This window comes from Sycon ciliatum, chromosome 5 (assembly GCF_964019385.1).
Source record: "Sycon ciliatum chromosome 5, ocSycCili1.1, whole genome shotgun sequence".
NCBI classification, from domain to species: Eukaryota; Metazoa; Porifera; class Calcarea; order Leucosolenida; family Sycettidae; genus Sycon; species Sycon ciliatum.
In genome coordinates, this window is record NC_088647.1 from 38806666 (window position 1) to 38834304 (window position 27639).

Consider the following 27639-nt stretch of genomic DNA (forward strand, 5'->3'; position numbering starts at 1 on the left):
CAGAGAGACACAGACACAGACAGAGACTCTGTCAGCCTGTATGTCTGTCTGTCTCCCTGTCTCTGTCTTTCTGTCTCTGTCTTTCTCTGTCTCATTCTCTGTCACTCTCACTCACTCTCTCTCACTCTCTCTCTCTCTCTCTCTCTCTCTCTCTCTCTCTCTCTCTCTCTCTCTCTCAAACAACTTCACCAGTATTGCTGTAGTGAAGGCTGTGGATATAGAGTCCATGCAAGTCTCCATGGATTGTACATCTACATGACTGAGAACATCTTTCAGGCCCTCGACGGTAGAGTGTGGGTCCTATTCCACTGTCTGCTGCTGTCTGACATGATCGATTGCTGTGTTGTGTGCTTGATATTTCCACTTTTCCAGTGTGCTAAAGACTAGTGAGATTGACGCCTCGTTATTTAATGGGGGAGCTGGACAGGGCGGCATGGATTAGCTCATTTCTACACAGGCAATGTGAGTGCTTCGGTGGAGAAAACACTCAGCGAGTGAGAGAACGCTTCTGACTGCTCTGAGATAAGAAATGGTACTGGGGCAGCTGAGGGGACCATCCCAACGGAGGGCAAGAAGGAATGTTACACACGTCAGCGCCATAGTGACCAAAGCTGCGAGGAAGATTGGCGCCTTGTGGCGAGCCCGTCGATGCCTCTCCCGCAGCTCGCGCAAGATATATGTTAAGGCTATTGTCATGCCGGATATGATACATGGTGCCTGCTGCTTCTCTGCAGCCCTCCGCGTGACCCAACTTCAGCGTCTGCAAGCCATGCAAAACCGGGCGATCCGATGCATTGATGGCAGCCCGCCATGTTCCGCGATGCTGCCCCTCCTGGCTGCCAACTTGATTTACCGCGTCACTGAACTTTTTAAACAAAAGCTCCTGATCTTCATCTGGCGGTGTCTAAATGACTCCACTAGCCTTGCTCTAGCCCAGCTTCCCAAACCAGCAGCATGCAGCGGCAGAAGTACGCGCCATCAGCATGCCAATGGTCTGCTCAGCCAGCCAGCTCGCAGTCGGTGTGGCCAAACGAGATTCGCCACCGCAGGAGCATGTGGAACAGTTTGCCTAGAGAGGTGCGCACCGTATCCAGATTGCAAGATTTTAAGCTAGCCTGCCTTCCTTATGTATGCCTGAAATACGTGTTTCGTCCGGTTTTGACATGTTCCTTTTCTTCTCAGTATTCTCGCTCGCATAGTACTCCACTTCTATCATAATATTGCCTATTCTGTTGCTCATTAGGAATTTGGCAAATTCCATCCTTCGCTTTCATATAACTGGGCCAGGAACCCGTTTGAACTTGCGAAGTAAAGTGGGTGGGGAACAGAAATTTACCCTTTTACCACTGCAGGGTACTACCACCTGTCCACTAACAACCAGCGGAAATGGGTCATATTTACTGAAACACACCACACCTAAAAAGTTCATAACTCTGGCATCCATGCTCCAATTTACTGGATCTAGAGCTTCCTGGAAAGCTGCTGCGACGACCAAAGCGCTGAACTAAAGCACAAGTCTCCACAAGGTCTTAGACCGGTACTGGTGCAGCTGAGGGGACCACCCCAACGGAGGGCAAGAACGAATGTGACACACAGAGGATGGGGAACAGAAATTAAGAAGTCAATCCTGCAACACATGTAGGGTAATCAATACTACTAGTAGTCATGCAGTATAATCATGCAGTATAATCATGCAGTATAGTCATGCAGTATTGTATAGTCATGCAGTATTGTCATGCAGTATAATCATGCAGTATGGTCATGCAGTATAGTCTGTATAGTTACGTAGACACGTACTACGTACTAGTGCTGTGTGCTGTGTATGTCCTATGTCCTATGTCCTATGTTGGGGTAACCGATTATAACGACGAGTTACGTTACTGACCTCCTCTCGGTGATGGTAACACCGGAAAAGCGTGTCATGCCGATCGGAGCAGGAATATTTGATGCTCCTGTGGAAGTCTGTACGTTGGGAATGCGTGGACGGAAGCTCGAAAATCCAAGTCCTACCATAGCTTGTGCCAGGATCACCAGTGCGGTTATGCCCACCGTAGCTAGCCGTGTTGATGGCATGATCCAGTCTGTCCGCAACGCTTGTAAATACTACAGATATCTGAGGCAGGTATGTAGCCTGTGATGTATTCTTGAGGTGTAGACTACTGACTAGTCTCAAACACACACAGCAACTCGCACAGCAACACAGTGTCTCTACTAGCCGTACTAATTTAGTCGCAGTGGTCTTTCTTGGCACGCGGCAATGCCTTGTGAAACTATGGCCTGGGACAGATAAGTTGAATGTCAAACTTGACAGGAAAGACGCACGAGGAAGGTCGCTGGCTGGGTCCTTCCTTCTCAATGTCGGTTAGAGGTAATGGCAAACTTCCTTCTCAATGTCGGTTAGAGGTAATGGCGAAGTAAACACCACTGCTGTACTAGCGGAAAGCGGTTCCAGGATAGCAGAGGGTCAGCTGTTGACCTTACGAGTTAGTACGTAGATGTACATCAACGATGCCTGTACACCATGGTACACGAACGAACTGTGCAGCGTGCTCTGCACGGTCTAGTCATGATCACAGCACCCATACCGGGACATAGTGCAGTGGCCGTCCGTGAAATTTCGTACAATTTCACATGCACACACACGCACACATGTGTGCACACATACACACATGTGTGCACACACACATACACACACTGTGACACAGCGGTATGGCTGGCTTCCGAGCACATTACCGGTACGCGGTATCCAGGTTGGAACCGGAACTTTGCGGAGAACACTCGCCGACTCGCTGGCAAAGCTGCAAGGTGGAATAGTTCTCTTTTCTTCGTACTTTACTGTTTCGGAGCCGGATGCATGGAGAATTGATCGCATAGGTCAAGAAGAATGGTGTCTCAGCGTTCCTGCTGAGTGCCACTGCTGATTCATGCTCTGGGAAAACACTAAGGTGATACTGTACCCGTACCATGGCATGCATAGCAGTGCAGTGCATGCTGCATTTTGTGCAAGTGGCCCACTTTGCACTTAGGTAGGTATGCTTTTCACAAACACAATTACGAACTACATTTGCCTTTCCCTTGGATTGGAGCACGTTGTGTGAGCATGCACAGCTAGTAATACTTGCTTGACACATTAACAGCCTTTACAGCTAATACAGTAGTAATACAGTAGTACTACTAGTACACTGTCTGTAGCAGCTAGCAATACTCAGTGTCACTACTGCACTAGCTAAGCATGAGGTCGTCATGAATAGCTAGTAGCCGCACAGTTGCATACATACTTGCTCAGTCTCCACACTACTAGGGCAGGTCTGCACTTGGCCTTCTGGGCAGTGGGCACAAATCTAGGATTCAAATCATTCAATAACTGTGCATTTCTCATTTCTCTGTCCCTACATACCATGCATACAGGAGGTACACAAAGGAAAGCAGGATTCTCGCACTGTCTCTGTCTCTGTGTGGTCCTCCGGGCATAACTACATGACTGTGCTTCAAGTAGTTCAAGAAAGAAGTAGTGCTTATCACGTGACCTTCGTGAAATGTTCTTCATCTCCCAGCTCCTCACATGGTAAAAGTTAGTTTCTCCACTGCGGGTATTCATTGAACTCGAAAACACCTCCATTCCAAGACGTCGGCACTGGATATTGTCAGACAATAATATTGACGAGTGACGACACCCACAATACTATACTGTATTAGTAGTACTGTGCAGTTTGAACGACGTTTCGCCAAATTGCTATCATCAAGTTGCGATAATTTTGCAACATCAACTATTATTATGTTTCTCATGATGTGCAAGGCTGCAAAGGCTCAGAGAAGTTATTTCCAGGATGTAGATCTACATGTACATTGTACTTAGTACAGTGTACCTGTGGTAGATACCCGCTAGAAGCCCGATACAATACCAATGGCAATGGTCAGTGTGATAAGCTGTAGTCACCTACATACAATTACATGTATATTTCTAGCGCAAGAGAAAGTAGCGCAAGTCGTTGAAGAGGACTCAGGAACATTGTTAGTGACATAGCAATGCTGTTGATACAATCATTATTCGTGACATAGCAATGTTATTGATACATTACTCAGTACTCAACGTTGAACGACGGAGAATGGAAGTGCTTACAACTAATCAACCACACCAAATATCGGGGGAAACTACAGAGAGAGAGGAATAGATGACAGAGAGAGAGGAAGCTGTGTTGCGACTCCGATTTTCAGGTTAAAGATCACCACCTTCAGGCAACTCATGGTATGGCTTCAAAACAGGCAGTGAGAACATAACTCGGAGTAAGTAAGTAAGACGAGAACAAAGGGGGAGAGCATTAGCGCAAACGCTAGATTTTCAGGCGAGAAATCGATAAGTATTGTACATGTATGGCTGTACCACCTTTCCTTTTCACACTGCCTTCACACCTTTCCTTTTCACACTGCCTTCACACCTTTCCTTTTCACACTTCCTTCACATCTTTCCTTTTCACACTTCCTTCACACCTTTCCTTTTCACACTTCCTTCACACCTTTCCTTTTCACACTGCCTTCACACCTTTCCGTTTCACACTGCCTTCACACCTTTCCTTTTCACACTTCCTTCACACCTTTCCTTTTCACACTTCCTTCACACCTTTCCTTTTCACACTTCCTTCACACCTTTCCTTTTCACACTTCCTTCACACCTTTCCTTTTCACACTGCCTTCACACCTTTCCTTTTCACACTTCCTTCACACCTTTCCTTTTCACACTGCCTTCACACCTTTCCTTTTCACACTTCCTTCACACCTTTCCTTTTCACACTTCCTTCGCACCTTTCCTTTTCACACTTCCTTCACACCTTTCCTTTTCACACTTCCTTCACACCTTTCCTTTTCACATTTCCTTCACACCTTTCCTTTTCACACTTCCTTCACACCTTTCCTTTTCACACTGCCTTCACACCTTTCCTTTTCACACTGCCTTCACACCTTTCCTTTTCACACTTCCTTCACACCTTTCCTTTTCACACTTCCTTCACACCTTTCCTTTTCACACTTCCTTCACACCTTTCCTTTTCACACTTCCTTCACACCTTTCCTTTTCACACTTCCTTCACACATTTCCTTTTCACACTTCCTTCACACCTTTCCTTTTCACACTGCCTTCACACCTTTCCTTTTCACACTTCCTTCACACCTTTCCTTTTCACACTTCCTTCACACCTTCCCTTTTCACACTTCCTTCACACCTTTCCTTTTCACACTTCCTTCACACCTTTCCTTTTCACACTGCCTTCACACCTTTCCTTTTCACACTTCCTTCACACCTTTCCTTTTCACACTGCCTTCACACCTTTCCTTTTCACACTTCCTTCACACCTTTCCTTTTCACACTGCCTTCACACCTTTCCTTTTCACACTGCCTTCACACCTTTCCTTTTCACACTTCCTTCACACCTTTCCTTTTCACACTTCCTTCACACCTTTCCTTTTCACACTTCCTTCACACCTTTCCTTTTCACACTTCCTTCACACATTTCCTTTTCACACTTCCTTCACACCTTTCCTTTTCACACTGCCTTCACACCTTTCCTTTTCACACTTCCTTCACACCTTTCCTTTTCACACTTCCTTCACACCTTTCCTTTTCACACTGCCTTCACACCTTTCCTTTTCACACTTCCTTCACACCTTTCCTTTTCACCTTTCCTTCACACCTTTCCTTTTCACACTTCCTTCACACCTTTCCTTTTCACACTGCCTTCACACCTTTCCTTTTCACACTTCCTTCACACCTTTCCTTTTCACACTTCCTTCACACCTTTCCTTTTCACACTGCCTTCACACCTTTCCTTTTCACACTTCCTTCACACCTTTCCTTTTCACACTGCCTTCACACCTTTCCTTTTCACACTTCCTTCACACCTTTCCTTTCACACTTCCTTCACACCTTTCCTTTTCACACTTCCTTCACACCTTTCCTTTTCACACTTCCTTCACACCTTTCCTTTTCACACTGCCTTCACACCTTTCCTTTTCACACTTCCTTCACACCTTTCCTTTTCACACTGCCTTCACACCTTTCCTTTTCACACTTCCTTCACACCTTTCCTTTTCACACTTCCTTCACACCTTTCCTTTTCACACTGCCTTCGCACCTTTCCTTTTCACACTTCCTTCACACCTTTCCTTTTCACACTTCCTTCACACCTTTCCTTTTCACACTTCCTTCACACCTTTCCTTTTCACACTGCCTTCACACCTTTCCTTTTCACACTTCCTTCACACCTTTCCTTTTCACACTGCCTTCACACCTTTCCTTTTCACACTTCCTTCACACCTTTCCTTTTCACACTTCCTTCACACCTTTCCTTTTCACACTTCCTTCACACCTTTCCTTTTCACACTTCCTTCACACCTTTCCTTTTCACACTTCCTTCACACCTTTCCTTTTCACACTTCCTTCACACCTTTCCTTTTCACACTTCCTTCACACCTTTCCTTTTCACACTTCCTTCACACCTTTCCTTTTCACACTTCCTTCACACCTTTCCTTTTCACACTGCCTTCACACCTTTCCTTTTCACACTTCCTTCACACCTTTCTTTTTCACACTGCCTTCACACCTTTCCTTTTCACACTTCCTTCACACCTTTCCTTTTCACACTTCCTTCACACCTTTCCTTTTCACACTTCCTTCACACCTTTCCTTTTCACACTTCCTTCACACCTTTCCTTTTCACACTTCCTTCACACCTTTCCTTTTCACACTTCCTTCACACCTTTCCTTTTCACACTGCCTTCACGCCTTTCCTTTTCACACTTCCTTCACACCTTTCCTTTTCACACTTCCTTCACACCTTTCCTTTTCACACTTCCTTCACACCTTTCCTTTTCACACTTCCTTCACACCTTTCCTTTTCACACTTCCTTCACACCTTTCCTTTTCACACTTCCTTCACACCTTTCCTTTTCACACTTCCTTCACACCTTTCCTTTTCACACTTCCTTCACACCGTGACCTTACCCTACTTGTTATCTTCTATCACTTCCCTGCTATTTCTCACACCATTACACGTTCTATTTCTTCTTTACAACCGCTTGTTTGCTGACCAACACGTGTATTACTCTTCAACGAACGTTTACAAAGGTTGGCATAATTATAATTGCGCTTTTTTGTAGACTTGCACATCATCTTGCAACCTGCATGATGACGGAAAAGGCCTAAACATCGTTAAACTAAAATTTAATGTGAGTTGCGAATTTGCAATCCACGGAGTAAACTAAAGCATGACTGTTGGCTCAAAATTCCGTATTCAAGATTGTGTTATTCAAGATTATGTTATTCAAAATTCCGTATTCAAGATTGTGTTATGAAGCTGCTGCAAGGTACTGGGTGCCTCATCCGTTCCGAAGTTTGTTCTGTTTTCTTTTTAGTCACGCTAAAAGCAAAGATGGTTTAGTTTTTGTGCCGATTGTGTGACCAGTATAACGTTATGTGCATGCCCGTAACACGCAGTGAGGCCTCGCCGCCTCAGGGGATTATGTAGTTACAACTCAGGGTTTCACACTCTGGGCGATCGTCTGGTAACTGGTGCTGGTAAGTGGAAACTGGTAGAAGGAAGGGGTGGGTCCCCGAGACTTAGGGAAGGGTGGGTTCCCGGGACCTAGGGAAGGGGTGGGTCCCCGGAACCTAGGGAAGGGGTGGGTTCCCGGAACCTAGGGAAGGTGTGGGTCCCCGGGACCTAGGGAAGGGGTGGGTTCCCGGGACCTAGGGAAGGGGTGGGTCCCCAGGATCTAGGGAAGGGCTTGGTTCTCGGGATCTAGGGAAGGGGTGGGTCCCCGGGATCTAGGGAAAGGGTGGGTCCCCGGGATCTAGGGAAGGGGTGGGTCCCCGGGATCTAGGGAAGGGGTGGGTCCCCGGGATCTAGGGAAGGGGTGGGTCCCCGGGATCTAGGGAAGGGGTGGGTCCCCGGGATCTAGGGAAGGGGTGGGTCCCCGGGATCTAGGGAAGGGGTGGGTCCCCGGGATCTAGGAAAGGGGTGGGTCCCCGGGATCTAGGGAAGGGGTGGGTCCCCGGGATCTAGGGAAGGGGTGGGTCCCCGGGATCTAGGGAAGGGGTGGCTCCCCGGGATCTAGCCCTTGGCGGATACTGCCGGCAGAAAATTGTGGGAATTTAGTACTTCTTAGAATTTAGTTTGGCTGGGGAAAGTTATGTTTCTCCTCTCTTCCTTCTTGTGAGGAAGAGCTTAGTATTTATTGAATGGACTCGGGATAATGAGCGACGATAAATGGCAAGACGTCCGACGGACCGGGAGCGGCACACGCCGGCCCAGTCGTCGGAGCGAGGAACAGCTAAGACAGTCGGCTCAGGAAAATTCAAAAAATATTCTTCAAACCTCAACATTGCCACGTTCAACGTCCTCGGCCTGAAGTCGTCACTGAAGAGAACTACTCTGACCAGAGACTTGGCGAGGTGCGCAGTGGACGTGTGCTCTCTACAGGAAACAAAACTTACAGACGGACTAGACGAATCCATCCTTGGACACCGTCTCATCTGTTTTCCAACGAAAAACTATCACTATGGCCTCGGATTCGCTGTCTCGAGTCGCCTTGAAATTCATCGGTACTGGGCAGTATCGGACCGTGTCGCAGTCCTTACGCTCTCCAGTAGCCCCTCAGCTCTAGTGTCTGTACACCAGGGACAGAACGTCGCCTCGGGAAGGCCATTCCTGGCTATTATCAACGCATACGCACCGACATCGACGAGATGTGCGTCAAATGTCGCTGAGCTGGATAGATTCTACGACGACTTGGCTACGGCGTACTCAGAGGTCAGCAGCAGTGCCCTACTGTACATTTGTGGCGATTTCAACGCGAAAGTTGGCAGTGGCCGCAGAAATGCGAACTGTTTGGGATCCCATGGTAGAGGCAGACGAAATTTCACTGGGGACACATTGGTCAACTTCTGTGAAACTAGTCACCTCTACCTGGCCAATACTACGTTCAAGCATCCTGCCAGGAATATTACGACCTGGACTGGCTGGAGGAGAGACAAAGCAGCAGACCAAAAAGTCCCTGTGTACAATCAGATTGATTATATTATTTGCCGTGAGTCACAGAAACGTCTCTTGAAGAACTGCAGGAGCTACGGCGGGATGGAGACTTACTCAGATCATAGAATTGTAATCGCAAACCTAGAGATACCGAGAGTGTATGGTGTCTTGGGCAGCCAGACGCGCAAACGGAGCATAAGCAGACAGCCCAGTGTCAATACACTACGCCTGGCATCAGAGAAAGAAGTACAGCTCGCCTATGCAAAGAAGCTATCAGATTCACTTGCAGAGCCTACTGGGGAGGCAGGAGACGACGTGCAGGAGAACTGGAACGCTATTCAAAAACACATTCACAGTGCAGCAGCAACAACTGTGGGATACGCCAAGAGAAAAAAAAACACCAAAAATACGATGATGCAGAACTGGAAGCCCTATCGAAGGAGCAGAGGCAGCTGCGCATACAGCTGACATTTGTCACTGACGACAAGAAGAGAAAATCCCTCAAAACCAAACGTAACCGAATTCAACACAAGGTGCGGAAGCTGTGCCTAGACCGTGCCGGGGCAGAACTGGACCTGAAGGCTAAGGAAGTAGAGCAACTGAAGAACGGCGCACAAATGTTCAAGGCGCAGTTGCCACAATGCGGAGGCGGCCGGCAGTGACCCCGGTAGTGCAGGATCAACACGGCAAACTGGTCGGCAGAGCCCAGGAAGCAGTAGCTATCGTTAAAGAACATTTCCAACGCCAGTTTACAGATGAACATGCTTCAGCCATAGAGCCCTTCATCGGTGAGCCTAGACCACTCGATCGGCCTATCACAACTTCCGAGCTCCGAGATAGCTTCAAGAAACTAAACAATGGTAGAGCATGTGGCCCGGATGGCATTGCGGCTGAACTCCTGAAATATGGTGGTGAGAAACTCCTGGAGGCTATGATCAGCCTGTTGAACAGGGTCTTCGAAACCCATCAGCCATTAGACCTCGGCCTAGGCACACTGATTGCTCTTCAAAAACCTAACAAAAAGAAGGGACCACCTGGAAATCTTCGTCCCATAGTGCTTCTAACTGCCCTCAGGAAGGCGGTGTCACTTCTCACCCTGAAACGCATCTCACATAGAGTTAATACCTTTCTCAGTAACAACCAGAGTGGATTCCGGGCAGGACGATCAACGGCAGATGCAGTTTGGTGTCACAAATGGCTTGCAGCAACAGTCCAGAAATATAAGTATGTCATTGAAATTCTCGGTATAGACATGTCAAAAGCATTTGACACCATTCAGCGACACCGACTTCTGGCCGTTTTGGAGACCTTCCTACTTCCGGATGACCTACGTTTGGTAAGGTTGCTCATCGCTAACACGACGCTGAGTGTTCGACTTGGAGGTTTTGAGTCTACCCCTTTCCACACAACAATTGGCACTCCACAGGGAGACTCACTTTCCCCTGTACTATTTGTAGTCTATCTAGACGCAGCACTGCGCGATGTCCTCGCCACAGCCCCACCTCGCTGTCCTGCAGATAGCACTCTACCAATCGACATCATCTACGCGGACGACACCGATTTTGTCAGTACCTCATCTGCTTGGCTAGCTGAGCTTGAACCTCTTGCCGCAACAGTTCTCAGGCAATGGAATCTCCATGTCAACGCAGAGAAGACCGAACACACAAAACTCACCCGGCAGCAGGATCGAGTCTCGGAAGAATGGAGAATGACGAAAAAGTTAGGTTCTCTGATTGGTGACGACGAAGACATCACCAGGCGAAAACAGCTCGCCACAGCGTCCTACAGAGCAATGTACAGTCTTTGGAAGCGGAGAACATTAGTGCGTGAGGAATTGAGACTGAGGCTGTACAACGCATTCGTGATGCCAGTCTTACTGTACAACAGCGGCACCTGGGCACCCACTTCAGTGGCCGAGGCCCAACTGGATTCGTTTCACCGCAGGCAGTTGCGTAGTCTCATCGGTATTAGGTGGCCACAAACAATAAGCAATGCTGCTCTCTACAAGAGGTGCAAAGCACAACCGATATCTAACTTTGTTCGCCTAGCCAGATGGAGACTCTTTGGCCATATACTGCGCATGCCTGACGGATGTCCTGCTGTGGCGGCTATGATTAACTATTACCAGGTGAAGGAAACAGTGTGGAGGGGACGGCCAAGAACGACTCTGCCTATCGTGCTATCCCGTGACCTGCAGAGAGTGGGGCGGAGGGGACCCAAGACGTTGTCTGATCTCCTCTCCCTCCGGGAGATTGCACAGGGCAGAGGGGAGTGAAAGGACCTTTGCAAGGACGTCTGCAAGTCCAATAGTGGCGTCTACGACTAAAACCAAATAATATTGCTCCGAAATATCACAGTACTGCTTTTCATAACTGCTGCGGTAATAATAATTAACATCTTTTTTAAATACCAACAAAATTCCTCTCTTAACGTAGTGCGTGGATCTGCATCCACCTGCCACCATTTTACTGGATTATTCTCAAAACGGAGTCGACAATGCCCTTTATCCTGTGTCTGCGTCCTCTGTTCAATCTGAGCAATGCTGTCATGTGCCCCTTAGCAGGTACGTCTTGTATTGTATTTCTATTTCTGTTGTCGTTGCTCTTTTTATTTTTTTATTTTTTCATTTCCCAATTCCCAAGTCAATTCAGCACGTGCGAATTTGTGGGCGGTTTACCACCGCTGACATTGACGCGCAAGTGCATAATAATAATAATTAGAATTTATTACTTCTTCTTGTAGGTCTCGTGCATGTTTGATTGTTTGGTATGTGGATAAAGAAGTGGAACAGAATTCGAGGAACTGCCCGCCATAAAGTTTGTATGGTTCTGCCAATTTCACTGTGTTGTGTGTTTTCTTTATTTGAATTCGCTAAAACCAAACGGACAGAACTGTCCAGTGACAAGGGAACGAATGATGAGCGTCATGATCCTATGCATCAAAACATCTCGGGGCAAAATGAGACAAACTAGAAGGAGGGTTTGCACAACACTAGTACATAGAGGGGAGTACGAGAACAAAGGCACGGCAGAAGTTTTTAAAGCAAGAAAGCAATCAACGCCAGAGATGTTTTTGTGCACCAAAAGAGAGAGAGAGAGAGAGAGAGAGAGAGAGAGAGAGAGAGAGAGAGAGAGAGAGAGAGAGAGAGAGAGTTAGAGAGAGCCGGAGAGAGAGAGAGAGAGAGAGAGAGAGAGTTAGAGAGAGAGAGAGAGAGAGAGAGAGAGAGAGAGAGAGAGAGAGAGAGAGAAAGTTACACTAAGTCTTATAAAGTCTAACAAATGAGGGCTGAGACCTCTACAACAGGGTTTTACGCCTGACAAGACGCACAACAAGCAAGTTGTCAGAGAAAAACAGGGAGAGAGGCAGGCAGGCAGGCCAACAGACAGGCATGTAATGAAAATATGGCGACTGCACTGCTTTTGGAGCAGAATCTGCCAAGGGCTACAGGGACCCAATTAAATACATGTATAGCGTAAGGAATACTAAGAATGAAATAGGAAGCGGGGAAGCCATCACCTTTGATTTGACGCGGATTACAATGTGTTTGAGTGCATTTACTGGTTCTAGAAGTAACAGTACACAAGAAAAACTGATGCTTGTCGGTCTGGCGTGATCGTGATTGAATGTGTGGCGGGAAGATGTGGTGCCAGGGCTATGGGTGGCAAGGTTAGTAAACTGGGAACAACAAGATAAAATTTGTAACATTCTGTCTCGAAACAACCTCACACCCATCACTATCCGTCTCTCCCATAAACTGTACATGTATGTTCTTGTAAAACAGAGAGGTTCCAGGCTATCCAAGAGAGTGCCCAATACCGAGAGGTTCCAGGCTATCCAAGAGAGTGCTCAATACCGAGAGGTTCCAGGCTATCCAAGAGAGTGCTCAATACCGAGAGGTTCCAGGCTATCCAAGAGAGTGCTCAATACCGAGAGGTTCCAGGCTATCCAAGAGAGTGCTCAATACCGAGAGGTTCCAGGCTATCCAAGAGAGTGCTCAATACCGAGAGGTTCCAGGCTATCCAAGAGAGTGCTCAATACCGAGAGGTTCCAGGCTATCCAAGAGAGTGCTCAATACCGAGAGGTTCCAGGCTATCCAAGAGAGTGCTCAATACCGAGAGGTTCCAGGCTATCCAAGGGAGTGCTCAATACCGAGAGGTAAAGCTGGTTCAAACAATAGGAGGACAGAGAAAGTGTTTCTACTCCGAGTTTCACGCACTAAGCGATCATCAGAAAACAGTAATGAGAAATCTGGATCAGTATTGGTTTATATACATGTACTCACAAAGCAAAGTGTAAATAGCTGCAGCATGGCGCAAATCTAAAAGTTGTGAATGGCGGCAGTGCAAAGCGTGAATGACTGCATCATGAGGCAAATCCAAAAGTAAAAGCGTGAATGACAGCAGCGGTGAAAGGTGACAACCACTGGAGCCTGTTGTCTCTTACTTAATTAGGTGATGGCTGTGGATGGTTTGAAGTTCCGAAGGTAGTACCTATTCTCGTGGCGACACTTTGACACAAGCTCACTCCTTTTGTTGAGAGAGAGGTGCTTGGGTGCTTGCGCGATTGCCAATTTTTCCGCCAGGCACAGGTTGCACCTTTTGCTTTTGTCGCTGTAGGCCGCTGCTCTGCGGTGTACCGCCCATTGAATGCTGAATGCCTTCCCTTCATCCTTCTTGGCCCAGACGTACTGCGATAGGCGGGTGTCCTTCACAACTTTTCACAACTTTTAGATTTGCGCCATGCTGCAGCTATTTACACTTTGCTTTGTGAGTATCTAAACCAATACTGATCCAGATTTCTCATTACTGTTTTCTGATGATCGCTTTAATGCGTGAAACTCGGAGTAAAAACACTTTCTCTGTCCTCCTATTGTTTGCTTGTATCTTCTTGTATTCAGATGCGTTCATTTCTCTGCCAGTTCACTTCTCTGCCTCCGTGACAATTCTGAGGCACGTAGCCGCACCTGCACAAGGTCTCAAGTCTCGCTTGGACTTGTACTGCCACGAGCCTCCTCTCGATTTGGTTATTCCTCTCTTTCTTTTTTAGCCGCTGACCGCTGGAACTCAGTTCCGGCATCGGTCCGCCTTGCTGCTTCACCAAGTCAATTTCGTATTGCAATCCTAGATTGGCTAGGGTACCCCGTAAGGAGACCATCGGTCTGTGGGGACTGCCCTAGACAGGCTAGAGAAATATGAATAAATACTATACTACTACTATACATGGAAATTGTGCGCACAAGTTACTAGCATCATGGTTATGCGTCGAGTCCACCAACTAGACCAGATTTTGAACAGTCAGACGTCCACAATCCATGCAATAACTTGTGCCCACAATTTCCACGTTACAAATGTTTTCACCCTCTGAGTTCAAGATAGTAGGAGATCCCCTTAGCAGACCTAGAACCTCTGGGTAATCCTTGAAATACAATAAAATACAATACTAGTACAAACAGATATACTGACAGAGACTGACAGACAGAGAAAGACGCAGAGAGAGAATGTGTATGTGTGCGTGTGAGTGTGCTTGTGTGTGTGCTTGTGTGTGTGTGTGTGTGTGTGTGTGTGTGTGTGTGTGCGTGCGTGTATGTGTGTGTGAGAGAGAGAGAGTGAGAGAGACAGAGAGACAGAGACGAAGGAAAGAAAGAGAGAGAGAGAGAGAGAGACAGACAGACAGACAGACAGACAGACAGACAGACAGACAGAGAGAGACACAGAGAGAGAAAGAGAGAGAGAGAGGGGAGGGAAAGACCAGAGAGAAGCGATAGAGAGAGAAAGAGAAAAAGAAATAGAAAAGAGAGGCTTTCATTGCCTTCTCGTCGCATGGAACACAGGACAAAGGGAACTGACCCAATGGTCCAATGCAATTTAAACAGTAGTTTTGTGATGACGACAGCGCAAAGAAGAGCACTTGCAACCATGGTAACCAAAGACAATAAGGTGAACTTTACACCTCGGCCGGGGGAGTGCCCTTGGTGTCTGCCTTAGTGGACTTACATGCTCGTATTTGCTAGATACGACTCCTACCTCCTAAAACAGTGACTTCGACGCCTGAGAGTTCGACAGAAAACACTACACCGTGCATGGCTGTGCTAGGCAGACACTTCTGTCTACAATATATTATGAGTATGATAAGCGGGTGCTGTTGTTGTTGTTGTTGTTGTTGTTGTTGTTGTTGTTGTTGTTGTTGTTGTTGTTGTTGTTGTTGTTGTTGTTGTTGTTGTTGTTGTTGTTGTTGTTGTTGTTGTTGTTGTCGTCGTCGTCGTCGTTGTTGTTGTTGTTGTTGTTGTTGTTGTTGTTGTTGTTGTTGTTGTTGTTGTTGTTGTTGTTGTTGTTATTGTTGTTGTTGTTGTTGTTGTTGTCCTCAAAAAGGAAGAAAAGAAAACGGACCAAGGAACTACAAGTTACACTATAATGTCCACTAACACCACCAGTTACTAATCAGCTCATGCGATAACATTGCACGACACTGACCGACGGTACTGACGTTCTACAACTAACTGGCTAACAGCTCTAGCACATCTTGGATACACACTCCAGAAGCCTTCCAACTTGAAGTTGTAGTTCCTTGGTCCTATTTCTTTTCTGTAAATTTATCATTGGCTCTCCATCCAAGTCCATTCAAAAAGGAAGATAACCCTAACCCTTTTTACCCGAAGTCAACAGAGAGGAGAGGACCGAGGATGGAACACCCACAGGAGACAGAGAAAAATGACGAAGAGGAGGGAAGAGATGAAGGAAATGTTCAGTTGGCCATAGCGATACAATTATGCGAAGAAGGGACGTACATGCCATTACCAGTGTCCTAATCAATGCAGAATAGTAGCTCTGCCAAGTGCAAGGGCTGTCTTCAACGCTGATGATAGGGGAATGAGTCTTACAGAGGGGAAGAGAGAATTCCAGAACAACTAACCACCAAATAATTGCCCTGCCAGACTGAGCGGGATTGGTAAAGCCATCAGGCACCACGCACGGCACGCACCGCTACACGTCACCATGAGGCTGATCTGAGTCGGCCCACCCATTGTCTAGCAGCCAATGCCAGCCATTGACATGTACATCATGTACTGACTCGCCGAGTCGTCGACTTTTCTCAACACAACAGTACTCAACACGACAACAGAGCCACACACGTACACGGTGATACACAGAGTAGAATCTACGAGCATTCCAACGCAGTCCATGCTGAGCACCACATGCTGCCATGCATAGCTGTGCAGGTGGTACATGGTGGTGCCGTTGCCTAGAGGCTAGACCTGGCCTGGCCCAACACACACCTCCCACAGTCCCAGTCCCAGGCCAGGGCCAGGCAGTGGCAGTACAGTGACAGTGACAGTGTAGTGGTTTCACTCGCCAGGCCAAAAAAAGCGCCAGTTTGTAAACAAAAACCAGCTCTGGCACCTAGTACCTGTGTGAGGCTGTAGACGAGTGTAGTACCATCGGTACTCGTACTCCTTGATCTACCATACACATGATACACTGACTGACACAGATTCTACTGCAGATGTACTGATGGTGGCCTAGCGCCTACATCATACATGTTACAGTCAGTAGATTCTAATACTCTAATAGGTCGGTGCCTTCATGCAGTGGTACATGGTGATGGGTAGATCTAGATCATAGATGTTGTCACCTCTGACCGTGATGACCAGTGAACCATTCATTCCTCAACAGTCAACATAACATTCAACAACTCACGCACATGGTGCAAGCAAGCATGGCTTGTACAGTCAGTGATAGTGCGATATCTATGAAAGGTGAACGCCTGAAATGAACGCCTGAAACTGCTCGCAGAGAGTCGAGGCGTCGTCGTTACAGCGAAGACACGGGGAGGCAGACTCAAATCTGCTGTTGTGGTGTTGGAAAATCTCTCTTCATACATGTGGCAGCCGCACGAATGCTGTGCCACAGCAGAGAACTAAGCAGGGCCTGACTTTATGTTCTGTCCTTCACTGCTTCAGTAGCACGCTTGGTCGAGTAGCTGATCACGATAATAATACTTGACTTTTAGCAAAGATAACAGTTTGAGAAGTTCATATCAAACCTAATAGTAATAGTACTAGACGCTGTTTGGAAGTCTCACATTGGAAGCTCACACACATCGCTGCTCAGAATTTTATGTTCTATGAACCTAGCTTGAAGGTGGGTGCGTTCCTGGACGCTGCGTGCTGCAGTACGACTGTTTGTTAGGAGAGTGCAAGCCTCCTCGACAAACAGGCAACATGGCTGAGGCTCGCTCTGGTACTCAGCAGCCGTCGCTGACTCTGCAAGCAGGTCTGAACGTTACCCCCCTAGTCGACTTTGCAAGAGCAACGCGCCGTTCTTTCATACGCAATTCATTTCGAGTCAGGTAGGATGATTGAGAGTCTAAAAACTGAACCTATGATGTGTATTCTCAAGAAGGGGTCAAGTGCTTTGTGAAACTATGTGCCATATGTACCCGTTTGTTTGCTATGCACAATTCTATGCACATTATTTTAGTGATGGTTAATTTGTAGCAACTTAGGCTGTTTGGGTTAATAGAGTGGTTGTGGGATTTCAAAATAAATATTCCCGGAGCTATGCAAAATATGTTACGTTAGTAGCATCTAGCGCTAGCCAGGGTCCACGAATCTTTATTTCGTTTCTGTGTGTGGGCCGGCCATCATGCTGTGACGCGGCATGCCTGGCGAGCTGTCCCGTACATATCCCATATAGTACGGGGGCCAGGGCTGAAAAAAGTCCTTCAAAAAAAGTTTCGTTCCGACTTTTAGCGCACAACAATTTGACACGACAGAGTCATAGAGGGGGCAATACAGACATGAAATCTAAAAAAAACAGCTTCGAAAAGTGAATGGAAGGTCCCGAACGAGGTGATTTTGTCCTCCACTCGGCCAGTACGTGCGGTATGCCCTGGAAGTTGTAAAATAATGACTTGTCAAGACAGATGAGACTTCCCTACACAACCCCAGTGCAGGCCCGCTGCACCAAACTTCAGTCCTGGTATTGTTGACATGCAGGTGATGGTTTCGGGACCACGAAGGGCCCGGGCAACAATTATTTCGAAAGTGGAGTAGGATGTGGTATGTCCTGACTGACTGGGTTAACTCTCTCTCTCCTCCGATCGACTTCCGAGTCAGTCCTGGTATTGTTGACACGCACGTAGCGGTTTCAGCACCACGAAGGGGCTGCACCTATAGCACCAACAATGTGAGTTTCACGACGGTAATCTGGCGCCATCATGGAGGTGCCGGTATGTCGGAGGGCAACTCGGCAAAGTGTCTCTGCTCCCGTCGTCGAGTCAGGAAGGAAAGATAGCATTTTCTGTCGAAAGTTGTTGCTTGGAAAGAAGCACAAGTACCAAAAGACATCTCAGTGCCAATCTCTCAACGCAGCCCAGAAAGTGCTCGATGCAGCCGAGGTAAGAGAGGACAACGCAATTCCCTTTCATGCCTTTCATGCCCGATTGCTCGAGAGGTAGATCTACATTACCATCGTGACTGTTTCCGCCACTACACGCGAGTTTTGGAAGACAAAAATGACATCGATTTATCGGACAGTACAGGTGGATAGGCGCAAGTGTTGGCTAGCTTCCTTGCAGTAGTCCACAAGAAAGACTTGCGGCTCAGGAAAAGAAGTTCCTGGATCCCATTCCAAGATTGAAGCTCGAAACATTCTCAAACAGAAAGTCACGAACGCCAACCAGCCGGAGCAAAGCAGTATCTGTATTGCGTGCCGACTGTGCTCTTTTCAGCAAGATGGCTGTTATGGCCCAGTGTCGCCATATGGATGTTCGTCAAATTCTCTCGTACCCATTGGGATCAGCACCGTTATCTCTCTGTACCTCAGATGGCACACTAGTGAAGACTAACAAGTCTGCACTGCTCCAGTTGCTCGTGAAGGTTTCTGATGGTGTACGTCCACCCGGAAATACTCCATCTGAGTCAAGTGCTCTCATTGTTGATGCTATGGCTATGTTGCAAGCCATGAGCCAGAAATCACTACCTGCTACCTTCTCTGACCTTGCATATCACATCTTCATTCACTGCTCACCAAGGCTGGAAACTAGTGGATGGCAAGCTCCAGGTTGACTGGTTGTCCCTGGAGCCTGCTCCCACAGTAGGCCTCGACCAAATATTGTTGCGCATATTTCCGCATATTTTGTGAGACAGTTCATTATGGCATATTGAGCGACAAAGGTAATATTGGAATGAAGCCAGCATATAAATCAAATATTCTGAAGAAAACGAGGACAAAACATTCATATTATGGACAAAATGCGTTCAGAAATGCCTTTTACGGATGAATTTGGAATGGTTGAGGCGTTTGCTACATTTCCCCATGGATGAACACTATCGCTACGGTTGCTGGGGACACACCCCAGCCATGCTATTCCGCATGTGATTTGATTTGCACCATAAGTATGATAGCCGTGAAGCCAGTGAATATTCCAAGGTTGAAATTTTACTGAAATGATCTACACTTTCTGCTTATGTCGAGCATATTTTGGCATATCTTTTTGCATATCTTGCTAAACCTTTGGCATATTATGGACGTTTTCCCTGATATGCGACGAGCATAATATGCTCTTTTTTTTAGCATATTTGGTCGAGGCCTATCCCACAGCCCTGATGGAGTTTGTTAAATAGTGCTCCATCTGATATCCGCACTGCTGCATCGCCATCCCTATTTCGCCATGCATTACTTTCATTCTTAGGGTACCCCGTAAGAAGACCTGTCTGTGGGGACTGCCCTATGAAAATATGAATAAATAATAATATTTGAAACTCGGATGTTGAGCCATAAATGTCTGTCTTTTTCTCTTCCACAATAATAATATTAATAATAATTTGAAACTCGGGTATTGAGCCAATAATAAAAGTAGAAAGGAAAAGGACATATGGAAACGAGTTAAGAGTAACTCTCCACCACTGTAACTAGATACTATATACAGTCAGAAAGTGCAACAACTAGGCACAATGTCCTTTTCCTTCCTACTTTTAATAATAATAATAATAATAAATGCGGCTGCAAAACAGGCTGTGACGGAGGCCGCTGCTCCTGCAAAGCACAGTCTTTGCATTGTACTGATGTTTGTGGATGCAGCGCTGCAGATAGCTGCCAGAACAGGGCCAGTGATCTGGGCAACTAACTGCCACTATAGCATGAGATTGAGTTTCAATTACGTACATCTACATTACATACATCTACATTACATACATGTACACATCCATGGACAATGTACACGTAAGAGTATACGTATTATGCTTTTTTTTATATTCCTTTCTGGCATTCCTGCAGTCTGTATATATCCCAATGGTCTTCATTCCAGATCGTGTTAACTTGATTTTAGTCATTCAATCGTTTTAGAACATTACTGTAGGCTAAAAACAAGAATAAAACAGTAGTTGCTATGGTGTTGCTATGCAGTTGCCATGGTTATCATGCACTAAACTTCAACGGCTAATTTCAGCACCTTCCATCACGTTTCGAGGGTCAAAAAATATATCGTTGAGCTCCTTGTGTCCCCTCTACACGTTGAAACTCTCAAAAAGTTGTGCGCTCTCAACTGCAACGAAAGTAAACATTTTGGGCACCTGGCCCCCGTACTAATACCGTACATGTCCCATACCGACCGTCAATGAGAGCTGGCCACCAGCGTTCACCCACGTATCCAAATAGGGATTTCAAAGGCAGGATCCGTGAAGCAATTTGTTAGAATGTGTATGATTGTGTGTGAAGTGTATCAAGGGAATGCATGCAGGGTGATAGTGGGGGTTCGAATCCTATGTTATGTGTTGAAATTTTTGAAAAAAAAGAAAAAGAAAACAAATGGAAGCTAGAACCAAAGCGTGAAACAAGAGACCTTGGAAGCTCAGAGTCCTCGGTATGCTTTGATTTTACCCTGATCATCATCCGTATTCAAACTGATAGAAACGTCTTTGCAATACGATTATCGAGTACACAATTTTGTATTGCAAAGACGTTCCTATCAGTTCGAATGCCATGCATGATGACCTAGGTCAAAACAAAGCCTAGAGAGGGCCCTGAGCTTTCAAGCTCTCTTGTTTGAAATGATTTATTTGGAGTACATATAATAATCCATACATGATTTATTTGGACTAGTAAATCCATGCTGCAGTGACGTCCTCCTGCTGGCTTGCCGCTCAAAACTCAGCAGCAATGGCTGCTTGTATGGTCTGCCATGCACTACCATTAAAAAAAAAGTAAATTTGCCATTCAAGAATCATGTGCGCCTGGATCTTTGAGGGTGATGGCGTTCCTGCGGATGCAGAAAACTCGGCGAGTCTCACGCGAACCGTGAAAAGAAATTTTTGCCATTCAAATCTCAATAAAAATGAGCAATGTTTGTCGCTCAAAACTGGTATTGGATTCCACAGCATGTCTTCGCAAAAAGGAACTGCGATGACCTCTATTGCGAAGCCAGTGTGTATCAGTGGCTAAAGTGGGCATGCACGCACGTGTCTGTGGGTGCATTTGCGGGTGTGTGCGCCTGTGTGCATGCTATCATAATTGTGGTATGTGTGCGCCTGTGTGCATGCTATCATAATTGTGGTATGTGTGCGCCTGTGTGCATGCTATCATAATTGTGGTATGTGTGCTGCACAATATTGTATAGTAGTCAATTCATCCGGATTTTTGACACATCCTACCCCCCCCCCCTTCCCCCCGATGACGGGTATCTTTAGGGAATAACTGTGGAATTCCCAGGAGATACCCACAGTGGTGGAGTATGTTGGAATTCCCAGGAGATACCCACAGTGATGGAGTATGTTGGAATTCCCAGGAGATACCCACAGTGGTGGAGTATGTTGGAATTCCCAGGAGATACCCACAGTGGTGGAGTATGTTGGAATTCCCAGGAGATACCCACAGTGGTGGAGTATGTTGGAATTCCCAGGAGATACCCACAGTGGTGGAGTATGTTGGAATTCCCAGGAGATACCCACAGTGGTGGAGTATGTTGGAATTCCCAGGAGATACCCACAGTGGTGGAGTATGTTGGAATTCCCAGGAGATACCCACAGTGGTGGAGTATGTGTGTAGATTAATTGATTTTATCAAAAAGTATTCTTTCTAGACCAAAGAGTGGTATATTTGATAACATTTAATAACACATTTAATAACGATAGAAATTTTTACGATACTTCTCCAGACGTTTCGTTGTTCTGAACAACATCGTCAGTGGATAAAGAAAATTCTTTATCCACTGACGATGTTGTTCAGAACAACGAAACGTCTGGAGAAGTATCGTAAAAATTTCTATCGTTATTAAATGTTATCAAATATACCACTCTTTGGTCTAGAAAGAATACTTTTTGATATTACAATGAGAGTGAATAATCAACGGCTTGTCCACCAACTCTTTAATTGATTTTCTTGCAGTGTGAGATAAAGATGAGTGGAGTAATGTTTTGGGTGTGTAGATGCGTGAAATGGAGCCTCCGGGATTTAGGAACACATGTGTTGTGTTGTTTTGATATTTGTATTTACAGAAACCGTGTGCGTGACAATCTGTGGCCGCTTTCAGCATGGTACTTATCTATGTTGCTGCTTGTTGTGACGGCAATGGTGATTGAAGAGCTGCATTGCCCTACCTTCTTGCTAGCAGCGTTCGTCTACGTGAAAAACTTCCTGCAGCTGGACAACAAGAGTGATGACTATGTTCATTTGTCACGGCCATCACAAGTTGTTATTTGTGCTGCAGTCTTTGGTGTTGTGACACTTATTCTCCTGGCCTTGGTCAGGCAGACTGCTCTCAAGATCTTACTCACTTGGAAAGGATGGCTGTGTAAGTATTGACTGGTCTGGGACCCCATGATAGTGAACATACCGGTTATGTAGGAATAATGACACAGCAAGCGTATACAAGTCATGTACATATACCAGTACATGTAAGTATTGACTGGTCTGGGACCCCATGATAGTGAACATACCGGTTATGTAGGAATAATGACACAGCAAGCGTATACAAGTCATGTACATATACCAGTACATGTACAGCAAGCTCATATCAGGCCCGCTGGAACCAGTCCCGCCGTAACCAGTCCCGCCGTAACCAGTCCCGCCGTAACCAGTCCCGCCGTAACCAGTCCCGCCGTAACCAGTCCCGCCGTAACCAGTCCCGCCGTAACCAGTCCCGCCGTAACCAGTCCCGCCGTAACCAGTCCCGCCGTAACCAGTCCCGCCGTAACCAGTCCCGCCGTAACCAGTCCCGCCGTAACCAGTCCCGCCGTAACCAGTCCGGTTGGTCAGGTTATCACCGGACCAACTTTGTGGCTACCAACGCATGTTTACTGCTGAGGGGGGGGGGGGGGGGGGGATATGTCCCCAGACTCCCCGCCATGTTATGCACAAACTGTATTACTATGAAAGACTATGGTATATGTCCCCAGACTCCCCGCCATGTTATACACAAACTGTATTACTATGAAAGACTATGGTACGACCGGACCAATTGATAACTGTTTCCGGCGGTCCTGCATATGAAACATCAAATGATTTCTTCTAGCTATATGCCGCGCCTGATGAGAAAAGCTGAAGGTAGAGATAAGAAGTAAGTTCCCTAGCTGAACTGAAATCCAGCCTCACTATACTGCACTGTAGTATGCACAGTGCCACTGTCTTGTTGTTAAAGTACATGGAATGGTCTGTAGTCCCCTTGCTAGTGGTTAACAGACTGAACATGAACAAAAGGTTTCACGCACAACTGGCCAAGACCAACGAGCACAGTGAACTCCTGATATAACCAAACCGTGACCATTGTGCAGGAGAATTCGTTCTTTATAGCTGAAGTTATGTATTGTCATTATGTTTTGAAGTTCTGTATAACCTAAATGCACTCACACCATACAAGCAACACGCTGGCATGACTGGCATGACAGTATGATTGCACTTAACTGTTACCTCTAGTTGACATGTGGCCCTACAAGACATGGTTCGTTATAAACGAAAACTGATCACTACGGAGGGTGAATTTTGTATGGGTTCAAACAGTGACATAGACACTGGTTTGCTATATCACGAAATTCCCTATAGACGAGTTCGTTAAAGTTGGAGTCGATTGTAGCATTAACCACTGCAAGTAGTCTGGATTCTACTTCCAACTACTAGTACTCGTTTTGACGTTTTCTCTTTACGCCAACGTATTCTTGCTGGGAGCAGTGAAAGTGACACTCATACCCTCATACTTTCTATTTATAGAGTTTTGATTTGCATGTGGGTGTGTTTCTGTGTTTCTGTGTGTGTGTGTGTGTGTGTGTGTGTGTGTGTGTATGTGTGTGTGTATGTGTTCATGTCTGTTTTCAGATCAAGAGCCAGGAAAGAAGAAAGGCAACGTGGTGTTGATGTTGTGGGGACTAGCAGTGCGTCTGTTTACAGGCCCCAACCCCTCACTGTACAGTTTCCAACGCTGTCTGCCTCGCTTGCATGTACCTCCGCTAAACGCCACCATGACAAAGTTTCTTGCTTCTATGCGTCCGCTGCTTAGCAAAGAGGAACACGATTCATTGACTGTACAGGCGCATGTAAGTTCAGTCAACTTCGCTTATAACGACACTCAGCGGGGCATCAGAAAAGTGTCCTTATTCGCGAAGTGTCGTTATACCTGAAGTCCCATTATATGTATTACAGTTGGATGGGACTTTGCTCTGGGCATGGACATTCTGTCGTTATTCGCGAATTGTCGTTATATCCGCAGTCGTTATTAGCGAAGTTGACTGTGTGAGTTTCCAGTCGCATGTGCTTGGTATGTTCAAAAGGCCAAGCGCATATAAATCTGACTGCCCTAGAGCATGTATATCTGACTGCTTGAGTGCATGTAAATCTAAGTGTTTTTGACTGGTGTTTGCAAGTCTGAGTGTTTTTGACTGGTATTTGCAAGTCTGAGTGTTTTGACTGGTATTTGCAAGTCTGAGTGGCATTTGTAAAATTAATCTGAATGCTTTTGAGTGGCATTTGTAAAGAGTCTGAGTTTTGGTGCCGAGGAACGGGGAGGGGGGTTGTGTCGCTGTGTTCCTATAGTGGCTAGTATGTTGTTTGCTGTGTGCCTAGTGGCTAGTGTATTGTCTACTATGTGCCTAGTGGCTAGTGTGTTGTGCCTAGCGGCTAGTGTACTGTCTACTATGTGCCTAGTGTGTTGTGCCTAGCGGCTAGTGTATTGTCTGCTTTGTGTCTAGCGGCTAGTGTGTTGTGCCTAGTGGCTAGTGTACTTTCTACCCAGTGGCTGAAACACACGATAGTTCATTCTTTATAGTAGTATTGATTATCATGTTTTGTTGATTTCAGGAGTTTGAGAAAGGCCATGGCATCCAGCTGCAACGTATTCTCTGGTTGAAATCCTGGTGGGCCAGTAACTACGTTTCAGATTGGTGGTGAGTGAATTAGAACCTGAGTCACTTTCCCTGTATCATGCCACAAGTAACATCTACTACTTTGGACATCTGAGTGGTACACTGCATAGCTGTCTTTGCGCCGCATGTGACATGTTGCAACTTTCCAGAATGCATGAGACATGTTGCAACTTTCCAGAATGCATGAGACATGTTGCAACTTTCCAGAATGGAGCCATGCACTGTTTAGGGCTGCACTGGTTCTTTAGACACAGGCACTATGTTTAAAATAATGAATTCTCTAGGTATAGGTGTGTGTGTGTGTGTGTGTGTGTGTGTGTGTGTGTGTGTGTGTGTGTGTGTGTGTGTGTCCTCACCTTGTCCTCACCCACTTACAGAGGTGTGGTGAGCCTATAAGTGGGATCATTTTCAAATCCACCCATAGTTTTGGGGATTTCACGGGGTGTCGGCCGTTGGGCGGTTCAATAGCCAATTGAGCCATCTTTCCAAGATTCCTTTTGAGTCTCTCTCCCCTCTCCCGGGGAGACCCACGTGACCAGTTTTGGCAGTGAGCAACAAGTACAAGTAAGTGTGTGTGTGTGTGTGTGTGTGTGTGTGTGTGTGTGTGTGTGTGTGTGTGTGTGTGTGTGTGTGTGTGTGTGTGTGTGTGGATGACTCCCGTATGCCAACATGTATCCTCTTCGGCGAACTGGACAAGACCCGGCCACGTCATGGGCCCCGGAAGCGGTGGCGGGACAATGTTGTGTCCGACATGAAGGACCGCCAGATAGCGGACTGGTACGACCTCGCCCAGGATCGCAGAGAATGGAGATCAGCATGCAGCACCATTCCTCCGACCGAGCCCGTCACCTTAGTCTTCGTTTGCACTTGTGGAAAGCGCTATCGCCGTCGCCAGGACTTGGCTCGCCACGCCCGATTCTGCTCGTGACTTGAACACTGTTGGTCCCTTTGGGACCTGCTATCATCTCCGGATGGGCATATTGTATTGTATTGTGTGTGTGTGTGTTCAGGTTAGCTAGTTTTGGTACTGGACAGCTATACAGCAAGGATATACTCACCCAATTAGCTATACCCTTGAACCACGATATGCTGACCCAATTAGCACACAAGAACATACAACTACAGTCGTCCCTCTCTAATCCGGCACTTGTTTATCCGGAACCCTTGCCAACCGGCGCACTTTCTGACGAAACCGATTTTTTTCGGTTGATTCCTACATCTTAATCCGGCACTTGAATTCCGCCTCCGGCAGTGACTTTTTGAAACGAATCGCTCAAACTGCACGTAGTTTGATTTCATAATCCGGCAGTCGTAAATCGCGTACCGTACAGGTGCACTCCTTGCCAGGCCAGGCTAGGCCAGTCTGGTCAGTGCCGCGCGTGCAGGGCCACTTCAGAGTTCAGTTCAGTTGACAACTGTACTCGACCTCGCGCGGGAGAGTTCAGTTCGGTTGGTTGTTAGGACTTTTCTGAACCCTAACTCAATTTATACAAAGAGAAAGACCAAGGAACTACAAGTTACGCTATACTGTCCACTAACACCACCAGTTACTAAACAATCAGCTCATGCGATAACATTGCACGACACTGACCGATGGTACTGACGTTCTACAACTAAGTATAACGTGCGACCTGCATGATGTCGACTGCTTGCGTGGCCTTCTCAAGAGGGTCAATGTTGTCCAGGAGACAACGGCTAAGCAGTCAACCATACTTTCTTATTTTAGCAAGGAGTAGTGTCCTGCCAATTTTCAGGTGTGTGTGTGTGCAAGAGTACATGTGAACATGTTCTCTGTTTTACTTTATCACTTTATCACTGTGTATTCCTGGAGAACAGTTGAGAATACAAAGCCGTGCACCATATGAAGCTGCTGGGTGTGCTGTTTGATCAACACCTGTCCTTCACAGCTCATATCAGGCAATTGGCTATTCGAGGCTCACAGCGTCTCGGCTTCCTCCGGAAAGCCTCGCGAGTGCTGGACTCCAGGTGCCGTGGAGTGATCTACAAGGGCTTTGTCCGCCCTGTTTTGGAGTACGGCATGCTCGTGTGGATGAGCGCTGCACCCACCACTCTGGCTCGCCTCACTGCCATCCAACGCCGTGGCCTTCACCTAATCGGTGACGGAGCCTACCTCCCTAGCTTGGACATCCGCAGAATGGTCGGAGCACTCTGCTTTCTGTACAAGCTCCACTTTTCAACTGGCCCAGACATGCTTCTCACCCTTCTTCCACCCCGAGCGACCAACACATCACGCCATAGCCGACGCAC

At 46.7% G+C, this 27639-nt stretch overlaps 1 protein-coding gene across 1 annotated transcript in view; it reads left to right on the forward strand.

The window, feature by feature from the left end:
* The first annotated feature begins 16796 nt into the window (after positions 1–16796).
* The window catches only part of LOC135818626 (carnitine O-palmitoyltransferase 1, liver isoform-like), a 32409-nt gene continuing 21566 nt past the window's right edge, over positions 16797–27639 (forward strand). The window contains exons 1-4 of the mRNA XM_065332013.1: positions 16797–17369; positions 22516–22811; positions 24329–24546; positions 25307–25392. Coding sequence (XP_065188085.1) covers positions 17242–17369; positions 22516–22811; positions 24329–24546; positions 25307–25392 — 728 coding nt within the window. The 5' untranslated portion in view covers positions 16797–17241. The remainder of the gene's footprint in view (positions 17370–22515; positions 22812–24328; positions 24547–25306; positions 25393–27639) is intronic.